Below are 21,055 nucleotides of genomic sequence, written 5' to 3'. Positions count from 1 at the left end.
TGCAAAACAGTTGATCAATGTGTGACTTAACTATAGTATATGTGTGTGCTTAGACATGGTATGAGATTTTAACACAGGCTTTTGGCTGAGGTCGTGACTAAGCGTGAGTAATAAGAGAAATCTGTGGTAGTTTCTAGTTTCTGCCTTAAGGAATAAAGCTATAATAGAAGGTTTCTAGTAACAATGAAAAATAGTAAGTAGAAGTGCAATTATTTCCTATAGGGGTTTCCTTAGAACAGGTGGGATTTGTTCCCACAGCTAGAAGATGTTTTTTCAGGGCTAGATGTCACATCCCATTTTAGGGAGCCAGACTTTAAACTTGTACATATTCAGCTCCTTCTTCAGTAATCCAAAGTGAAAAATGTTCAAGTGCTCCTCACTGTGCTTGGCTAAGTGCCTCAGAAATCAATTTTTTTTTTTCCCCTAGCAGTCATCAACTGTCAGGTGACTGTCTTGCTTCCTTAGAGAGACAAGACTATGTAGTAAAACTGGTTACTCAGTGGCTAAATCAAACCAAAAGAATTACATTCCCAGAACATACTGAGACTTAGGCTTGAAGTATCTGCGAAGCAGAGATAACTCCATATTGCAGGCACAGCAACAGTGTTATCATGACTTGGACTAACTTGTAGCACCAAATCAAACAGCTGGAAATTATCTTGAGGACCAAGAACATTAACTTGGTCAAACCTGCACATTTTTTGATCTCTAGCTGTGGGATTACCTGGGTACCTGCTCTGCAGTTTGGCTGGACCCTAAAAGAAGGAAGGATGGGAGCTGGCCCACTTTGATGGCTGTATCGCTTACAAGGGAGGCCCTGGTGTCTTTTTTTATCTCCTAGGCAAAACCAGAGTCCTAAGGACTCGCAAACCCCAGCCCTGTTTGCCTTACCAGGTGAATGAGGAGTGTGGGTTAAGGCTGCGAGGAGTACAGGGCTGCAAGTCCATGACTACAGTTCTTTCATAGTCCTGTGGCTTTGGGTACAGATCCCAAAGTATTTCTGCAGGGCTGTGCGAGACAAGCTGACATGACCCTTGAGTGTCGTAATTTTTCAGAGGTTTGGCATTCCCCCTGATCCTGTAAACTTGTGAAGATGGAGCAAAATTATGGAGATTCTCCTGGAACTAATCTTTTCTATGTTTGCATAAAGAGACATGCTATGATAACCTCCCCTGCTTAGTGCTTTGTTTAACTCCATCCTAAACTAACTTACAACCTAAGTACAGAAAGGCCTGTACTGCATGCGCGAAATGATATTATTTGAAAGTGGTGCTTCTAACCATTTAAATTGCTTTTAAGGTTACAAGGGCATTTTTTACGTGTATATAGAGGAAAGTAAGACTAATATGAAGATAACTGATGGGGAAAAATGGGGCTGTGCTGTGAGGGGAAATACATGTTGACTTTTTTTAATCATTATTCCTCTCAGCTTTTCGCTTCATTTTCTGTTTTTCTTCATTTTCCTGCTTTATGTGGGTGCATTTCCATTATAATTCTGTTAAATTTCTCATTTGCTCTTTAACTTGGCAGTAAAAATGTGTTGAGACCAGTTTTCTGTAACAGTATGTTCTGGGAAGATTAACTCAGTTGTCAGATTTTGTGCTTTCTAGTAGAATTCTGAATCTTACCAGAGAAAAAGGCACACAAAAATTTAACACTACCTTTTATTTCATCTCATTCACTACAGGTAGCTTTACGTGTAATCTCCTGCTTGTTGTACTTCATCTTCTCAGCCCCTTCAGAGCACTCCTGTTTGATACAGACATAAATTGCACCGGCAATTGTAAAGCTACTGTGCTGTAGAATTGTATTTTAATTGCACATACCTGTAATTAATTGTATGGGAATTTTCACAGTACTCTCCCCAAGGAACAATTTAATTGAAAAGTAACCAAGTTGTCTAGACTATAGCAACTCATAAAATCATCACTAGTTTTGGGGTTTGAGCTACAAAGCAGCAATAGAAACATGGCTTGTAGATTAAAGTACTTCCAAGCACAGGAACTGTTTTATAATCCCCATCGTAGTAGTCTACCCTGGCAAACCATTTTTAACAGTGTCAAGAACAAAAAATGTACAATAAGCTTAAAAGTAAAGATTATCTCTGTGTTAATTTGTGATAGGATAGGGATTTTTGTGTACAAGCACACCCCTTACACATAGACCCATTTCTTCCTCCAAATGTGTAAAAAATACTTACTTTGTAGAAAGCACATTATGCCTGCCTTTCACAGCTTGTGGCATAACTGGTTTAACATAGGAATAGTGTGACACTCAAGAAGTTACTTCAGGGGTTCTGGGTAACAATGATGGCATTCATGTTTGTGTGTTTATACTGCAAGGGCCAATTGGTGGAAGGATTTTTATTTATTTATTTGCTATTTAGCTTTGTAAGTAATCTGCTAATTATCTTGAAAATTCCTAACTGAAAACACAAATGTTTTTCTCCAAGTTAGAAACAGGAGCGGCCACATGGAGGTTTTAGGTGTTTATTTAAATTGTGTGTGTGTGTGTATATATATATATATATGCACATATATACTTACACATATTCATATATATATATATTACACTGTGAGATTGAATGGGATTTATCTGTATCACTGTAGTACCTTGAGGACTGAAAAAATTGCTCTATGTCTGCACACTGACAGCAGTGTTATGGTTTAGCAGAAAAAAAACAGGCTTGTTTAGGCAGCACTTCAGTGTGCTGAATATGATGCAACTTAGGCAAATGTTTGAGTTTTCCTTGCATTATAGCCAAAGCAAATCAAAAGTAATAAAAAGCAAGGACTAACATGCCATTTCACACTCGATGACTTATAACCCAGAGAGGTTTATTTCACAGGGGAAATGGTGTATCATGAGTCAATGTTTGCCAGTACAAGATCCTCAAAATTATGTAACATTTTAGGAAAAACAGGGTTCTTTGTAGCTTTTGTGTATTTCAAGTGAGCTAAAAACCATGAAACATTTGCTGACCCCTAAAACCACAACATCCTCTTGTCTTTTTAGCCTGGCAGGTGGAAGACACCCCCCTAATTCTTGTTGAAGGTGAAGGGTAGTGCTTTGTCTTGCTAGCATAGGCTCCCTCTTGTAAGGTTTTTCCATATATAGTCAGACAGTGCCATTCACAACAATTTCTGAGCACTTCTGCCTCTAATGTCAAAGGATACAAGAAGCCAAGGAGCAATGGAAAATAGCAATTTGAAAAGAACTTTGATTTCAGCCCAGTGGTATGTCACCTGAAACAACTCACACGTGGTAACGTATGTTTGAAACAGTGGTAGCCTCAAAGAAAGTTTTGTGACAGCATAATAGGCACAGTGCACACTTTATTTTATCAGAATCTTTGTCTTTAAAAATGAGAGAGGAGACATGACTCCCCACTGAATTCTTATGTGTTCTTATGCCTGGGTGCATTTCTTTCTGAGAAATACAAAGTAGGATTAATAAAAAACAGATCTTTCCTGTAGATTTTTTCTGTAGTTAGAATGACAAAAGCCTTGATTCTTGCTCAGTAGTCGATAGCCATTTTAGCCCTTACTGGTAATTCTGAGTCTTAGGGCTAGCTCTCAAATCATGCTAATGGTGTTTATTAAATCTAGATGGTCAGAGCTTCAAAAGCAGACAGAGAGAAGTGGTCAGTGTATTTTCATACAGATTAAATCCTCCTGCCCTTCAGTGCATTGAAATGGAGAATCTGCCATTGCGTCCTTTGTTGCTGGCCAGGGGTTTGCAACCCTCTTGGGCGTCATAAACATGAAATTTCCTCAGCCCAAAGCTGCTGAAAAGGCAATGAGTTGTCTTGCACCTCGACAGCTCCTCCTCGCCCTGGTCCTCCATGTGCTGAGCTGGGGTTAACATGCATGAATGCAGCCCATTCACACAGGGGGGCCTAAGGAGGCCCAGGAGCATCTTGGAAATCCCTGCCCAGCTGGATCCTGCTGAAATCAGCAGCATTCCTTGTGTAGTGCAGGCTACCTGACAATGATAGCAATGCCTTGGGTGGGAGCCTGGTCGTAGCTCGGTGCGTCCGTGCCGGATTTGCACGCTGGTGAAGGCAGAGCACACAGCAGTCGGGGTGGGTAGGGACTGTGTGCATTAGAAGTTTTATGACCTGTATTGTAAGTGGCTGGATAGCTTTTGTGCAGCTGTAAAGCATGTATAAAACGTGTCTCAAATGTATTTTCATGGCTTCATAAAGTGTAGTTCATTTATGTAGGTACTTTTTATTGTAATCCTTTATCTTCAACATGGAACTGTTTCCTGGTACCGTTTCTATTTTTTCTTCTCTTTTTTTATAAAAAGGGGTAAAGAAGAGAAAAGAAAAACTGCTTTTTTGTTACATGCATCAGGAGAGTCCTTAAGTACAGTAATAGTGCCCTGAACTTGTATTTTTGTATTTCTAACCTTGGAATGCAGGCCTAGCAACTAAAAAGCCAAAATAACATTAATTATGGCTGTTCTTCACTGTGGTTTTTGGAGTATAAGTCTGGAACAGATGTTTGAGGGGAGAGAAGGGGGGGAGGAAGGATGGATTGTTTCTTTTTCTCAGCCCCAACTGGTTTTAATTCTTTCTTGAACATTTTGAGAATATCTTTAAACATTTGCCAGAGTTCAATTAACATCCTGTGACTAAAGGTGGAAAATGTCCTACTTTGTTTTTCTTCAAACATATACCTGCTCTTGCTTCTCATGCCAAAGCCAGAAAAAGAAAGGATTCCAGCTGGCATAGGTTTTATTACTGTTACATTAATTTGCAGGTTAAGCCTCAAGTTGGGAGGGGTCTGCTGGATTGATTTATTTATTTACTTTTTTATTTTCATGATTTTTAAAAAGTGCCATGTAAAACACTGCCATTTAATTACAGGAAGGTTATGCTCTTTTTTGGTGAGTGTTTAACAGCTTATTCTTGTTTACATGAAGTTGTAGAAATCTACTTTTAAAATATGTTTAAAGTAGAGATTGTGTTCTTGGGTTTATCATGTTTTTCCTGTACTGTGTATAAACACAAGATTGTACATTATTGAAAGCCCTTTTTTGTGGAAAGCAGGATTGAGGGAAAAAGTTTATATAAGAATGCAAAATAACTTCCCGAGACTATTGGCGCAGTGTGACCATAAAACCTCAACAGCACATTGTGCAGTGACATTATAACAATTTGCTTTAGCACCTCTGCAGCGTTCTCAGAAAGTCCTGCTCTACAAAACACATGCCGTGGTATCAGTTGACTGTTTTTTCCAGAATCAGTTCTTTACATGCATGTTTTTGTGATTAGTTGCTGTTCCACAAGTAATTGGAAGTGGGGGGTGTTTTTTTTCTTTTATTTATCTTATTACATGTATGTTTTATTTGCATTTATACTTTCAATAAGTTGTAACATATCTGCTTATATAGGTGTTCAAGTGGATTTATAAACTTTGGATTGGGATTTACAGTGGTTTAGTTTTAAGGACTGTTCTTTGCTATACCAGTATCAAGATACAGAAATACCACGAAAGAAAATGGCACAGAGTTGCTCCTAAGACCAGAGTCCAGCTGCTCCACCAACCCCAGTGTTGGCTCTGGAGGCCTATTTCTTCTTTTTAACCTGAGTGTGTTAGTTCTGTTTCTCTAGTAACCCAAAATGGAGAGCAGATCTCATGTGTAAATAGTTCTCCATTTTGCAGATAGTGAATAAGAATATGTAGCACTAATGTCATACTTGTAGCACTTTAAATAAAAAACTTTATGTTTATTTTGTACCTTTATCATTTTAGCTTAGCCTCCACCATTTTAGGTTGATTTCCCATATAGGTTAGCTCAGCCAAAATCATTCTATACCAAAATACAATGTGTTCAGGTTTGTGTTCTACCTGTAGGAGTGTCTGCATGCTTTCCAAAGTCAATTCAAACCTTGTAATGGGATACGTTTTCAGTCACTTAAAATTCAGCATGAGCTTGCACTGAGAGCATTGAAATGAAAACTGCAGTTGGTGTGAGATGTTGGAATTGACCTATCTACCATTTCATTTAAAACACTAGTGTGCTCCATGGACTGGGTGTGTAACTATGTGTGGGTTCATCCTGTTTGAAGTACCGCCCTCCAAAACAGCTGCGGGAGGGATCCTTTCAGACCATCTCTGTGACGGTGCAAGTTACAGTTGCCGTTTGACTGTGAGGGAGGGGAGAAGATGTCCAGAAACACCTACCCATAACCTTAGTTGCTTAAATGTTCCCTCTTTTGGTATAGCAGTGGAGGTCTGAAAGTGTGGTCTGACAGCTAGTCTTTAAATGATGCGAACAAACATGAAAAGGATTTTGGTTTTCGGGTTTTTTTTGTCTAACTTATTTTCTCTAGTGCTTTTAAGTGCCTTGTGCCTAAAAATAATGATAAAAACCATACTGTTCTTTGTATTTGAATCCATGTTCACATGATTACATGAGAAGGTACATTTTTGAAATTCTCTTGGTGCTCATTCATTAGATGAGCCTTGCTTCAGCCAGAGACAATAGAAGATTAGTTCTTCTGGGCAGTAATACGTCCTAACAGCTCGTTATTTAGCGCTTGACACTTGATCTGAGCTAGGCGAGGACTGGAAAAGAGAAGAGGAAGGCTGGTTTCTCCAGAAGACATTGTTCTGGCCAAAGCCTGCTCTGACTAGTGTCGTGGGAAGGAGGAGGATGCTGGCAGTGGTGACAGCTGAAGGCAGGATGAGGGAGTGCTCCTGGCGTGAGCAGGCCGGCAGCGGTGGCCACAGCCCACAGAGCCTGCGGGACACGCTGTGCAGGGCTCGCAGCGGCCAGCGGGACAACCCTGCACCCCCAAGGCAGTAATAAGTCATAATTACTATTTTGGTGGCTCTGTTGTGATTGTGAAGAGGGATGGAGGCCTCTGCCAGCCCTGGCAAGTGCCCATTTGACAAACCATAACCATCTCAATCAGCTCCCGCCAGTGACAGCAAAGTTCCAAGTATGCAGCTGGCTTTGAGAACAGAATTGACTCTCCTCACCCAGAAGTGAGGATCAGAAATATTTGCTGGGAGAAGAGCAAGAACTCAACTGCATGTGCTTGTGCCCATGTGCTGGAGAAGGCTCCAGCGTTCACTGAGGTGAACCTAGTGCTTGCTGTATTTAGGTGCTTAATCCAAACACTGGAATTGCCCTTACTGTCTAAAATGCCAGTGTCTGTAGCACTGCAAAGTGCTCTGTTAAACTTCTCTGGGTTTTCTTCAGTTGTGTCTACATCATCTTTGTGGACATGAATGGTAAAAGTATTTTTGAAGATCTAAGAAATTAATCTGAACAGGCTTTTCACAAAAGCTGAAAACTGCTTTCTGTCCTCGGAGTCCCCTCTCCCCCCACCCACTAAAACAAGCAAGCTGGCAAAGACCCTGGCTTAGTCTGGCTGGATGATCTAGTGTCTGACATTTGTTGCTGGAGTTCACAGAGCCAGTGCACTCTGCTACCCATACCAGCTCTCAGCTGAGAGAGTCCTGCTACGGCTTCTAGACTAAAGACTTTCATAGCAGCTGTTATTTAACTGTTTTGAATTTCATTGCCCCTAGCATTTATTTCCTGTTCTTTATATAAAGGAAGAATATTTCATTTTGAATGACTTGATATGTCTTTAGATCAGCAATGAGTATCAGCTGTAGGGACACTGCCCCTGCTTTCAAGTATGGAGGAGGCTGTGTGCATCCATGGGCACAGAGGGAAGAAGTCTGACAAATCCATAAATGTGCTTTAGTGTTAACCCAAAATTCACATAGTATTAATAATTCACTTTTTTTATCAAGGAAACTGTCGCAGTATATGGGAATGCAAAGTTCTTAACATAAGAACTGCTCTCATAAAACTGTTTCTATGAAATACAAACTGCAAGTCCCGCACGGGACAAAGTGTGAAGCTGAATTTTTATGAGAAATCCTTGGAATTACCATGAACTTTCAATGACACTAGTAATGTTGGTTCCCACTGCAGTAAGCTATTTGCTCATAGTTATTCATTGTTACTTAAATGTATCCTTTCTGGTCACAAAAATAATTGGCAAGGATGTTTTGGGTTTGTTTTTCTTCATGGGAGGAGAAAGGAAGAACTCATAATGTTTTTTGATCAGAGGTCAAGATAGATCTTACTCATTAAAATGGCACACACAGCTTGTGCTGGTTTTAATCAGCTTTGTCTTTTTTATATTTAAAGGCACAGCAGAGAAGTCTTTGGATTTGAAAAGCAATGTAACAACAAATGCTGTGCACCTGCTAGAACAAAGATTCATTTAAAGTTCAGGGGAAAACCCTCTGTAAATCTCACGACAGAATGAATTCGCTCAAGCAAAAGGCAGAATTTATCGTGGCTGCAGTGGTGTGAATACAGAATAAACCCCAGAAACATAAAAGATAAAGCCCCAGATTTTCAGCAGTGTAGCTGGGATGTTGTCTATTCCAGAATGTCAAATGAATTAGCTCTCTGCAAAGCATTTCTGAGCTCTTTAAATTACCGACTTCATCTACTGGAAAACAAAAAAGTAGTAGATGGGCATCAAAGAGGTGAGATCTTTGCTGTAGGATTAAGTGACATTCTCACTGATTTTGATAGCAAAACTGACTGGCAGCAGAGGTGTAGACCAAGTCTTTATGATCGGCTTTGCTTTTTGTCAAACAACAAAGGCTTCTTACCTTACAGGCAGTAATCATAATCCCTTTTCGTGCATGTCTTTACTTTTGGCTGTGACATAGACAGCCTCTTCATTTGTGATGGATTCTTCAAATGCAGTGTGAAAATTACAAGAGAAAGAACTTGCTGGAACTCTTTGTGACCCAATATGTTTTGTGGCTTCTCATAAAGGGTAATTTTATGTGATACCTGGCTCCAATATGACATCCTGTGTGAGTTGTGCCTAGTGGAGTCCACCTCCCCTTTGAGGAGTAGTGGCATTGTCTCAGCATGGAAAATTGCAGGGAAGAAAAAAAAAACTAAACTAGCCACTCTTCCCTTGCCTTTGTTTTGTGTCATTTTTTGATCTTCTGGGGGCAGCACAGATGAAGTGAGTCTTTTGGCAAGGCCACTGGAGCGAGGAGTGGGGAAATGGCTTTGTGGGCCAGGACTGAGGGAATATTGCATGCGAGGGTGCGTGCAGTATTAAGAAGATGTTACTGAGTTATTTGGATAAGAAAGCAGTGGTTTAGGTTAGGCCAAGGTAGAACTGTGTAGGGTCTCTGGATGAAAGCCAGATGATAAAATTGGTTATTATGTTAAAGAGTAATGAGCTAGCAAGGAGCCTCAGAAAAAGTATTGCCAGAGGAAAGAGATAGAGAGCAGGTTTTTTGCTATGATAGAACTAGTATTTAGTTATAGTAATAACATTGTATGTTTGTACAGTGCCTTGCTGAAAGCATGTGCTTCTCTATCAGCCAGATATTTAGATGCTTTGTCTTCGAGCACTGTATGTCGTTGAGTTTTGGGGGGAGGTTTTTTTTGCTATTTAGACTTCTGAAGCATAATTCTGATATTTTTCCTTTGAATACCTGGGGGGGGGAACATTCAGTCCACTTTCCAAGCGTGAGGAGAAAGGGTGAAGCCATTGGCACCTGTGCTACAGGAAGGGCTCAGCTCAATGCCCAAAGTCACACAGTTGTTACACCCTGGAACAGGCCATAGGTTGGATGCAAAGGTGCTTAATTTTTTTTTTTTTTTCCTTTAAAAAAATAAATATTTACAGATACAATTTTGAAACACCAACCAAGTTTTTAGGAGGGGGAAAAAAAAAAAAGCAAGCAATTAACTAAGTCTGTCTCGATCAAAGTGCGCTGCCGTGCACTTCCCCTCAGCGCGCTGCTGGTTCCCGGGAGCGCTGCCCGAGGAGCCGGGCTCAGGTTGCAGTTTGTACACCTGACGTGGAGCCCAGGGCCAGCGCCTCCTGCTCCGGCTGGGAACGGCCTCGCAGAGAAACCGTGCTCAGCCCTGCACCACTTAATTAAAATACCTCATCCAGGGGCTGTTTATAATGGCAGCGCCAACCTGCGCGTTGTGCTTTTTGTTTTCCCTCTTGTTTTATTTCCCCCCTCTCTGATGTGTTGCACGCAGTCAGTGAGGCACCACATGGGTTGCTGCTCTTAGATACTGACAACTGAGGAAATTAAATTCTGAGGCAGAATCAGTTAAAAGCATGACTAAATCGGTGTTGTTTTTCTATAACAACTGAAACAACATAATTATTTTAAGGTTGAATTTTTATTGCTAATGATTTTTTTTAAGGCAGTAAATTTTTTTGCATTTTCCTTATATTAAGATCCTTTTAAATACATTTTGGGATTTCTAATGGCTTTTGGATTTTTTTTTTTAAGAGAGTAGAAACAGTTGAGTTCAGTAGACACTTTTAGATAAAAGCAGTGATAGACTGCAGTTCCAGCTCCATATGAAGTCATACGGCACCATTAGTATTACTGTTATGAGCAAGAAGAAACACCTATTTATATGGTCATTCATATGAAAAAGCTTATTGTATTTGTAAAATCTGCAGTGACATCTGAATTTAAAAATTTAAGACAATGGAGCATTTGCTTATACTGGTTAAAGAACTGTTTTGAGTGTACTAGACCAAATCTTGCATTTTTGTTCAGGTAAGCCAGTGAGAAGAAAACCGTAAGGATGGCTGATCTCAGAGATGCTTACACACACAGTTTGATCTCGTCTGTCTCTCTCCTTCACTGAGACTGCCTTTGAGTGAAGTACAGACAAACATTTTTACAGAATTGGACCTTCCTGTACAAAGTTACTTAGAAAAATTCAAAGAGCACCCCTTAATCTCTTTAGGAAAACCTAAGGAAATGCATAATAGTACTGACTGCAGCTTCTACCCACTGTTCTGTGTATCTCTTCTTTTATACATTGTATTGTATATTAAGTTTTAAAGAGCACTGATTGTTGCTTTATGAAAGCATACTCCTTATCATCACTAGAAGGAGTGGTGTCCCTACGAGATGCCATACAGTCTCAAATGGCGTTTTATTCAGGAGGACAAAATCCTATTTGGGCGGAAATCACGCTCTTAAGGGGGCTCACAAGGGGGGTGATTATAAAGGCAGAAATTGTTGGTATCACTGTTTAGAAATTGTATATTTTGTCATCCTAGGAGTGCCTATGTGTATTTACAATAGGGTTTTCTGTTTCATTTGCTTTAAAAAAACCCCACTGAGCTAAAAGGTTTGAAAGGAACAGCTTGAGGAATTTTTTCCATCAAGATACAATCACGGGCAGGAAATCGTAGAAGCAGAGTTGTGGTTTTGCCTCCATTTTTTTATTAGTTAATTAAACTATAACAACTCTTAACTTCATTTTAGGTTAACTGTTCCTAGAGTTCAGAAATATTTTAAGAGGTCAATAATGCTTTCTTTGGCTCTCACTCATTCGGAGTGGGATGAGGAGCCGCAGTCAGCAGGGCAGAGTTTTCCAGATGTGCTGCAGGGCCTGTGCATGCGCTCATGTCGACAGTTGTCGCTGGTGGGAGACCATCCCTCTGTCCTCATCTGCACACCACCCTGTGCAGATGGGAGCCACGGGAAAGAAACATGGACAGCCTGACATCTGTCCTGACCAAAGCTCAGGAGCCCTGGGTGCTGGCAGCTACCAGCTGCCACGTGTTGTTACTCAGTGCTGAGTCTGACTGGGAATGCTGGGGAAGGGGGAGTCCAAAGAGACGGTAAGTGGGGAGTTTCACCAGAAGCAGAAACACCGCTAAGAACCCATTGTACTTTGAGGGATGGATCTTCCCTGTGAATTCAGGTCACTTCATGAGGCATCTGTCTGCATTTTCCCCTCAGCGGGTAGAGCTGCTCAGAGCCGTGCACTGAAAGGGCACATGAGGGAAGAGCCATGCAAGTGTCACATAACTGTCTTTAATAGCGGGAGCTATTCCAGCACTTGGAGCCAAATTGTCTTTCAGCAGAAAGGATAAAATTTAGCAGAGCTGGGAAAGGGAAAGAAGAAAGGGGAGGAGAAACACAGCACCACCTCCTGCTGACACCACATAAGTTTCCCTCAGCTTTCCCTCTCTCCCTCTGTGCATATATTTTCTTTTTAATCAGCTGTGTCTCTTCCCTCCCCTGCTTTTCTTTTTTCAACTGTATTTTTACAGTTGGAATTCTGCTTTTCTAATTTCTCTTGTTTCACATTTAACTTCTTCAGAGGATTTCATTAATAGTTATTGCAATTAAAAATAATAAATAAACTCAGCACCAGCTGCTCAGATGGCTGTCATAGCATATCTGGAACATAATGTGGTCTGTTCAGGGCAGCCACACAATGCAATTTATACCCACACCTGAGGGAATGAATTTCACAACTATAATTGCTACAATATAATTCTTATTAATGTTGTGCTATAATTCCTATTAATTCCAAAGGGCTAGTAAATGCATTAGGACTTGTCAACATATTATTTTACACTGTTTATGATCTGTAGAATTACACTCTTCAGTATTGTATTGCATAAAGAAATGCCTTAAAATTAGCTTTAATTGGAGGAGGGGAGGGAGCACATTTTCTGTTTGGGCACTGGAAAAGACGGAAGAATCCTGGTGTTTGAGAAGCAATGAAACTGCATTTTAAAATCAGTCCTTTGAACTTTCTGTGCCATGCAGTTAACAGTTTATGAAGATATATTAATAATGCCTGTCCTGGTTATTAGAAAAAGAACCACTGGTGTCTTTATGAAGGAATAAATAACTACAAGAAAGATAGGGTTATAAAATTTCAAATAACTGTCTTCCAGAAAAGACAAAAGTGGGGAAATTACAAGTCATTGTAGCTGATGTAATAAATGCAGAATGAGTTATCTTGCTGTGCTCTTATTTATTCTTGTTTTATCTGACTATTCTGCTTTTCTAGGTAGTGAATATGATGAGGAGGAAGTAGACTATGAAGAATCAGACAGTGATGAGTCCTGGACTACAGAAAGTGCTATCAGCTCTGAAGCTATCCTTAGTTCAATGTGCATGAACGGAGGGGATGAGAAACCTTTTGCCTGTCCTGTTCCTGGATGTAAAAAAAGATATAAGGTAAGTAGTAGTGCAGACCTACCTCATTTCATGCTGGTGTAGGTGGTGGGGGAAGCCTCTAAAATCAGTTTGCAGTATTCTCATTTAATAGACTTTTCACAATTATTTTTGTGACATTTTAGCAGAATATTTTTTTCACTGGTTTCCTCTCAAGCACAGCCAAGTTTATCAGTTTTACAAGGGATGTCTGTCTGTCAAGAGAGATTACATATAGCAACTCTTTTGCTTTACACATTTTAACGAGCTTTGTGTTATTTAGACAAATTAACTGCAGAATGCAGGAGCAAAATAATCTCTTACTACAAGCAAAATAATCTCTTGGGTCCCTTTCAGAAACGTGAAATAAAAAGCTTCTGTCCATCTGTGCCAGAAAGAATTCCTTCTGCTTAACTGCTAGAGATATCACCTCCTCTTTAGTGAGACAGTGCCCAGGGTGCATTTTCTGATAAAGATGATGTGTGGAATGTAGTGGTTAACATCGTGCAGGCCAGAATTCACCTCGGGAAGACTGAGTCTTGGAGAAATTCTGGCATCATTCTGTCCTGGGTCCAAGTTCCCGTGACCTGCCTGCACAGCTGTCAGTGACCACATGTGCAGGGCTTGCATCCCTCTGCATGACACCTGGGAAACAATTCCCTGGCCCCCCTACCCCACCCCACTCTTTACTTGCTCTCCATCATGAGAAATTTTTGTCTCTTTATGTGAGTGAAGGATTTCTAAACTGGAACCTTGAGCTGGCCGATGTAGAACATGCCAGGATGTTACAGGAGTGTTGCTTCACGTGCATCAGTGCAGAGACAGATGAAATTGTGTTGAACATCTTGCACTTCAGTATGGTGTTCTTTAACCATTCACATTTGGGAATGGAAGTAGCGTGTTGGCACACTTCCTCTAAGTCGTTTTCTAGAGTTTTTGCATGGACTACTGGAAAATCCAACTGCTGACCCTACACCCTAGAAAAACCATGGTGCCTGGCTTGGTTTTTCACTAATTGTATTTTATGGTTTGTCCTTTAAATAACTGATAAGTAGGGACTTAAAAGGGAACAGAAATATGAAATAGAAATACAGGAAGGCCAAATAGCATTTGAGATAAAACAGTTGTGGCAAGAATGGAGAAACTGTGCATGAAACCATGTAGTAGATGAAAATCTGTTTCAGTGATGCTGCAGCAGCTCCCACAGCAGCAAATCACAAGACTCAGGTTCCTGTACAGACCACTTAGCCCTGACAACACTATTTCATAAGACATGGACAAGGAAGCAGTGTGCTGTTTTCTTAGTGACATACAAGTCTTTTTCCTGGGATTATCCTGAACTATGTAGTGTTTATTCTCCAGTTACAGGAAAAACTGAACACCATTTCCAGGGCCAGGGCACAGGGAAAGATGGTTTTGGACTACTTGCAAGTATTACTTTGCAGATAAACTCACATTATTGATGATCAGTACTTTCCTTGTGTGTGGTAGGAGCTGTGCCAGACAGAGGGTATGGTATAAAAAGCTAAATCCCTAGCTCAGGAAGCAAACAAGCCATGGTGATTTTTAGAAGTCATGTGCCCAGAGGGCATCTATGCATTGCAGAAAACATTCATTTAATGGCAAAGGCTGGAAGGAGAACTCTGTAATTTGCTATATCCTGTCTGTTCTCTATTTGACTGCCAGCCCTCTGTCTTTTTATTGCCCAAATGAGCAAGCTGTTTGTGCCTGCCTCTGCTATCTCACTACCTTCATCTCAAATGCAGGAGGACTGTCTATAAGGGGTATCTTGTACACCATTAATGGTAGAGCAGCCGGGGGAAGAAGTTAATGACCCTTAGAGGGGCTGACAGGGAGCAGCAGCAAATAAAAAGTACCGTATTCTCCTAAGAGACTCACCTCTGTTTAGTCCTCGTAGGAAAACACATTTCCTTAAATTCTGCCTCACCTCATTCTCTTTTCTCTGGGCTCTGTTTCCTCCCTTTTTTATTTTCAGCCTATTTTTTTTCTTTTTGCATTTTTATCTTTGTTTCCTTCCTTTTAGCTTTGTGTCGGCTGTGTTTCTTGTTTCCTCTTTATCTTCCTTCTGCTTAACCCACTTGTCCGACGAATTATTTGCAGAGTCTGGGTAGGGAGTCCTGTGATCAAAGCCCTGGGATTTTCTGGTGGGTACTGGATAATCACAGTCAGGACTGTAAAACAATTATAGTGCTCCAAACAGGAACACAGACATGCACATACAGTAACTGCCAGGCTCACTTTACAGCTGAGAAAGGATGCATTCCTTTAGGGAGCGAGGAGGAAAGGAGGATATACAGTTTTCTTTTGTCTGGCCTTAGGTGACGTAAGTTTGAGAAGCAGAATGGTATTTTTAGAGATTTTATTTGTATTACAGTACTGCTTAAAGGACCCAGTAGGGATGGGGCACCTTTTTGCAAACAATGTTCAAGGATAAGAGACGGCCTCTGCACTGAAAAGTCATTATGGAAAGGTAAATAAGACAAGAATGAGTACAACAAATACTCCCAAGGAATGGGCTGGGGCAGACAATGGAAACTGTAAGGAGAACATGTTTATACACAAGCCCAGATGTGTATCAGAAGCCCCTGCTGGCCTCCTGCCCAGCTGCTGTCTCCTGGCGCTTTCCCATAGGCAGTGCAAATACTCATAAGCATTTCGTTGTTCCTCAGGAACTTTTATTTTAAAAATTGTTTGCTTGTAATAGGTATTGGTACTCTGTATAATATGACAGATTTTCTTGAGAAGCCACAGATCCTGGGGGAAATATTTTTCTTTAAATTACATGTAACTTTCTTTGTGGGATAGTCAGAAACATCTAAATCAATGTGAAACACACTGACTTCTAGATGTTTTAAACACAAGTCTTTGAAGTTCTGAAGCTTGCTTTCTTCTCTAATTTTGCTTACTGAGCTAGAAATGAAGTTACAATTACTTTATAGTTTTCCATTTATGGATATTTTTTTCTTCCTGTGATTCATCTTTGATGCCTGAAATTTGATTTTTAGAAAATCATCTGTGTTATTCAAAGGAACCCAAAGGTATTATCCTTTTTTCTGTGGGGTTCACCCTCACCAGACTTTGGATTTACATCCAAATTCAGATGCCCTGTCAAGAAGTGTATGGATATCAAGTAGTTAATGTGCTTTGCAAAATGCCACCTGTAGGAGCTAAAATGGGATTTATGAAGGTGTTGATTAGTTTTCCTTTTATTTAATACCCCTTGAGTGGTCTCCAGGTCTGGAGAAGGACATTGGAAATGCATATAAGATGTAGATAAACTTACTCAGGCAACATCCAAAGAGCAAATGATGTTTGAGACATAGCAGATACAACAGACCACAAAAATAATGCATATATACTAGCATAGAGAAAACCCTAGAGTATTTGTCTTGAATTTTCTAGTTTGTGCAAATTTAGTAATAAAAAGAATAGATTTCAGCGCATACAGAATGTAGCTTATATCTGTGACTTCTCTTTGGCCTTGGGCAAGAGGAAAAGTGAAACCTCCCAAGGCTGCCGAGGCATTGGGCTCGTCTGTCTGGCAGGTGAAAGGACGAGGGTCCTGTCAGGTGGCACAAACCCCCAGGAAGGCTGACCTATGAGTGGTGAGACCCAGCAGAGCTTAGGGAAGGAGAATATTGAAGTGAGAGGGAAACAAGGGAATTTACTTGAAAGAAAGGAGCAAGCCAGAGCTTGCAAGTCAAACAGAGGAACCAGACCCACAAAGAAAACTTCAAGATGAAGAGCCAAGATTACAAAAGCATGTATAAATGTCCAAGGCTGAAACAAGAAATCACTCAAACCATCCTTTTGAGGTGTCTTTTCCTACTTGAAGTGGGGCTGCCAAGTTCTCTGCAGTGTAGTGCCTTTGTGAGTCCTGCCGTGCAAAAGGGGCCCTGCCCAACAAGAGCCTTTGTGTCCGTGCAAACCAGGTAGTGCCAGTCTAAACTTCTCTATCGCCTCCTGATCTGGTCCCAGGTTAATAATTGTTTCCTCCTGTTCAAGATTTTTAGAGTGCCCTTCTCTACTGCCATCTTCTTCCTCAATCATCTGTGAGAGTAAATAGTGAGCAACCTAAGTAACCAGAGCAATAAAAGTGATGTACGAGTTTGGCCGTGGCTTTTGCTGTACCTCAGCAAACTGAGCCCAGACGTACAACAAAGTGTTTACATTGCAGCAGTGGAAAAAGTGCCGAAGAGTCGCTGTAATTCTAACACCAGTTTCCTTTTAGACAGAAGTACAGGTCAAATTTCATGTTACACAAGCTCCTCATGCTATGCGTGGTTACTGTTTTTCAAACCTTCCATGGCCTAATTCATCCCACGCAGGTTTCTGCTTTAGAATCTCCTTAAATTTTTCTGCCTGAAAATACTTCCCCCCCCTTTCACCAAAGCCTGGGGTGTACTGGGGCTGATGGATCATTAAAAAATCTGGATCAGATCATGGCATAGTGAGGGTATTTGTGATTGGAGATTTACGGCATCTGTAGCAATTCACAGCAGTTCAAAAGCATCCAGAAGTGGTTTCTTAGAAAAATTAAAAGTTTAAACAGGAACAGGGTTTTTTAAAGAAAATATTGTTATTATAGATAACAGGGCATGTTTTTAAAATTTCACTGCGGTACCAAAAGTTTAGCAGGTCACACACAGATTTTCTCCTCTTTTGAAGGCATAGGTTCTTAAAGGTACACAGATGATGGCAGATGCCTTACGAAGTCCTCATGCCATCCAGTGGCAGTCCCAGCCCCCGCACCCCAACAGTTCTGTGGGTGCTGGAGGTTGAAACTAGGTGCAAGATGATCCAAAAGCTACCCCAGGATCTCAGATTACTTGCAGAGAATTCACTTGACTGCTCTTGAGGCTGATGTGTAGCTTTGATTGCTTTTGGAGTTGTGGTGGTACAGCTTTCTGCCTCTCCTGAGTGCTCTGCACCCAGACAAACTCTGCCCTGATGGCTCGTGTTCCTGTGTCTGGTTGGTGTCGGAGATGGGGTATTCTCAGCTCCCACATCTCAGGAGACAACTGTGCAGGGGCTGTCCAGCATTTTTAAGGGTGTAAAGGACAATTCAGAGGCTGGATTTGCAACCTCAGGTGAGGATTCAGTGCCTGGATCCTCTGGAGGAGAGGAGCATTAATCTGTGGGCAGAGCAGTTGCTTGCAGTCTTGCACCCCTTTTCCAGGGTGGATATTTGAGACTCTTTTCTGTGAGCTCCAAGCTGGAGCTTCCACTTACTGTAAGCTGCACATTGATAAAACTTGTTGTTTAAAGAGCCAAGGGGACTTTCTGTTACGTGTAACACCAGGCAGTGGTTCAGCAAAGACAAAATCCCTAAGACCTAATGGAGGGGGTTGTTTAATATCCAGGCTGTTGATTTTAGTGTGGTTTTTTTTTTTTTTTAAATCTTTAAAAAAATACTGAGATACATATCTGGAAACTTTAGAGAGAACACAGGAGAGCCTTGAACTGCTTTTTTTGGTCACAAATGCTGTCTTCTTTGGTTTCATCCTAGGAGAAGCTCAAATGAAAGACAGTATGCCTTTGTTTACTCATCCAAAAGTCCAAGCTCTTTTAGTGGGAACAGATGAGAGACTTCTATATACTACATAGAACAATATCACAACAGCTGCTGAGATCACAACAGCTTTTTCCATCTTTGCCAGAAATATGTGTAAAGGAAGACAGGGAAATTACTTTGATTTATGTTTAGTAAGGTTTTTGGTTGATGTGGCAGAAGTGTGGCCTGTTTCCTGCCCTTGCCAGTGTAACAGGGTGTGTGTTGTGTTGTTGTGTTTTGCACTAGTGGGGATCAGCTCTCCAGTTTTAGCTGTGGAGTATTCCCAAACAATAGTTATTTTGAAGAGAACTTCTCTGGATTACTTTCTAAGTGTCCCGTGTAAGTCTTTGAGTTAAGCATTCCCTGCAGTTAATTCTTTGGAGGCAATGTGTAAACGATCAGAATTTGCTGGAGCTTAAAGACGTATCTAGAAACAATGACACAAAACAGAACAGACCCACCATGGGGGGAGTCTCAGCTCTTTAAAGAGGTGTGACCCGAGTCTTCATGCCAATTCTTTGTTTGCTTGTAAATGAACCTCTGAATAAGATTTGTCAGTGCTATATGAAAAAGATGACAGGATGCAAAGAGCAACCATGTGTGAGCCCATTAATTGGTATTCTGTGGGAAGTGACGTATACTGGGAGATAGAAATCAGGATTTCCCAGGTAGGTGAGTTTTGAGAACCCCACAGATTATTCTCCTTGTCCCACTTGGTACCTTGGGAGCACAGCCCATGTGTAACACCCAGCAGGAGCTCATGGCAATTTATAGGATCTTGCTCATGACGCTGATCCATTTTCAGTTTTTAACTGGAAGCAGAGCCCATGTCCACCTGGCCAAGCACTGACATCTTCCCTTCTCCCTCACAGAATGTGAACGGTATCAAGTACCACGCCAAGAACGGCCACAGAACACAAATCCGCGTACGCAAACCATTCAAATGTCGCTGTGGAAAGAGTTACAAGACAGCTCAGGGCCTGCGGCACCACACAATCAATTTCCATCCCCCCGTGTCTGCTGAGATCATCAGGAAGATGCAGCAATAACATGCTGGTCACAAATGTGCCAAGAAATCCTCACCAGCAGTTGCTGATTTTGAGAACAGCCACCTTTTTCAGGGGAAGCACTCAGCAACCCTTTAAAAAAATTAAATGCATGCTTTAAAATTTTCTGTAATTTTGGAATGATGTATCTTTGTAGAGTTAATGATTTTGTACATTTGCACATGTTATCATCATACCCATTTTCATTACTTTGAGATAAGGTGCTATAAAAGCTATAGGTTCTTCAGAACATTTTTCTCCAAAAATACAAAAAAAGGAACTAGGGGGACATTGTGTATTTAGTTGTACTGACGTGTGGGACAGGAGCGTGAGGAGGAGAGCTTGGCACTGACATCCTTTCAAGATTGTAACGTGATGAAGACTTTTGATGCATCTGTCAATGTGTGTGCAAAACCAAAACAGTACCGCCCTCGTCAAACTATAGTTAACATGCCTTACATAACGGAGTTATCAGTGGAGTAGCAAGTCTTTTAGGTAATGGAAATATAAATAAGAAAGAATGTTTAACATAATATGCTAAAAATATTTTCATACTTAAATAACATACATAAAAAGGTGTGCTTGCTGTATTTTATATTATCTTGCAAATCTTTTTTTTTTCTCCCTCTTGAAATGCTGAAAACCTTGCCATTCAAACTAGTAAACAATCACTTTAGTGTTAGCAATTACATTTTTTTCTCTGTACAAGATGTCATATTATGTTCATGCCCATCAAACTTTTGAGGACCAATATCCCAGTCCAACTAAATATTTACCCCTGAACTATCTGTTAGAAAGACACTTGGAAATACTTAAGTGCAAATTTATGTGTGTGTGAGAAACAATTATCTTCATCTCAGATGAAGTTTTGAAGCACTTTGTAGTTCTCTATTGCCAACAGATTTAATGTTTTATGTGTTGCCAATTCTTGCAACTACTGTACAAGCATGTGCTGCGGTTGCAAATAAAAATGAGAAATTCAGCGCATGGTTTAAGGAGGTCCGTTAGTTGTGCTGAGGGAGTTCTAATGCCTCTCCCTCACATTCATTGTTTTGAGATTTTCTTTGTGCATTTTTTTGCTTCTCATTGTAGGTCACCACATTCCATATGGAAGTGTCTGTTTAGCTTTACAATTAATTTTGCTGAAATAATGACATTTGAGCCTTACTGAAGATTAAGTGCTTCTTGCAGCAGGTGGTCAGAGACTGACTTAAAAGCCAACATGAGAGTGCTTCGTGTCTGGACCATACCTGAACATTTGTTGCTTGCCATCCTGCCTTGAGCATTCTTCTCACAAGTGCTATTCCTGGAGTTCAGCTGGCTGGGAGCAGAGGTGGTCACCCTCCACCAGCCCCGGCCTGAACACTCCTTTGCCTGGCAAGGGTGAGGGAGGAACTCCCAGTGTTAACACAGTCATC

General features: G+C 40.8%; 1 protein-coding gene across 1 annotated transcript in view; it reads left to right on the top strand.

The window, feature by feature from the left end:
* Positions 1 to 19,640, top strand: part of JAZF1 (JAZF zinc finger 1) — a gene marked incomplete at both ends in the record, with an annotated part of 185,866 nt that extends 166,226 nt beyond the window's left edge. The window contains 2 exons of the mRNA XM_082297380.1: positions 12,871 to 13,040; positions 19,464 to 19,640. Coding sequence (XP_082153506.1) covers positions 12,871 to 13,040; positions 19,464 to 19,640 — 347 coding nt within the window. The remainder of the gene's footprint in view (positions 1 to 12,870; positions 13,041 to 19,463) is intronic.
* Positions 19,641 to 21,055: the final 1,415 nt, after the last annotated feature.

This window comes from Coloeus monedula (assembly GCF_965178545.1).
Source record: "Coloeus monedula genome assembly, chromosome: 1".
Lineage (NCBI taxonomy): Eukaryota > Metazoa > Chordata > Aves > Passeriformes > Corvidae > Coloeus > Coloeus monedula.
Note: the sequence above shows the minus strand (reverse complement) of the source record. Positions and strands in the feature narration are given on the sequence as shown.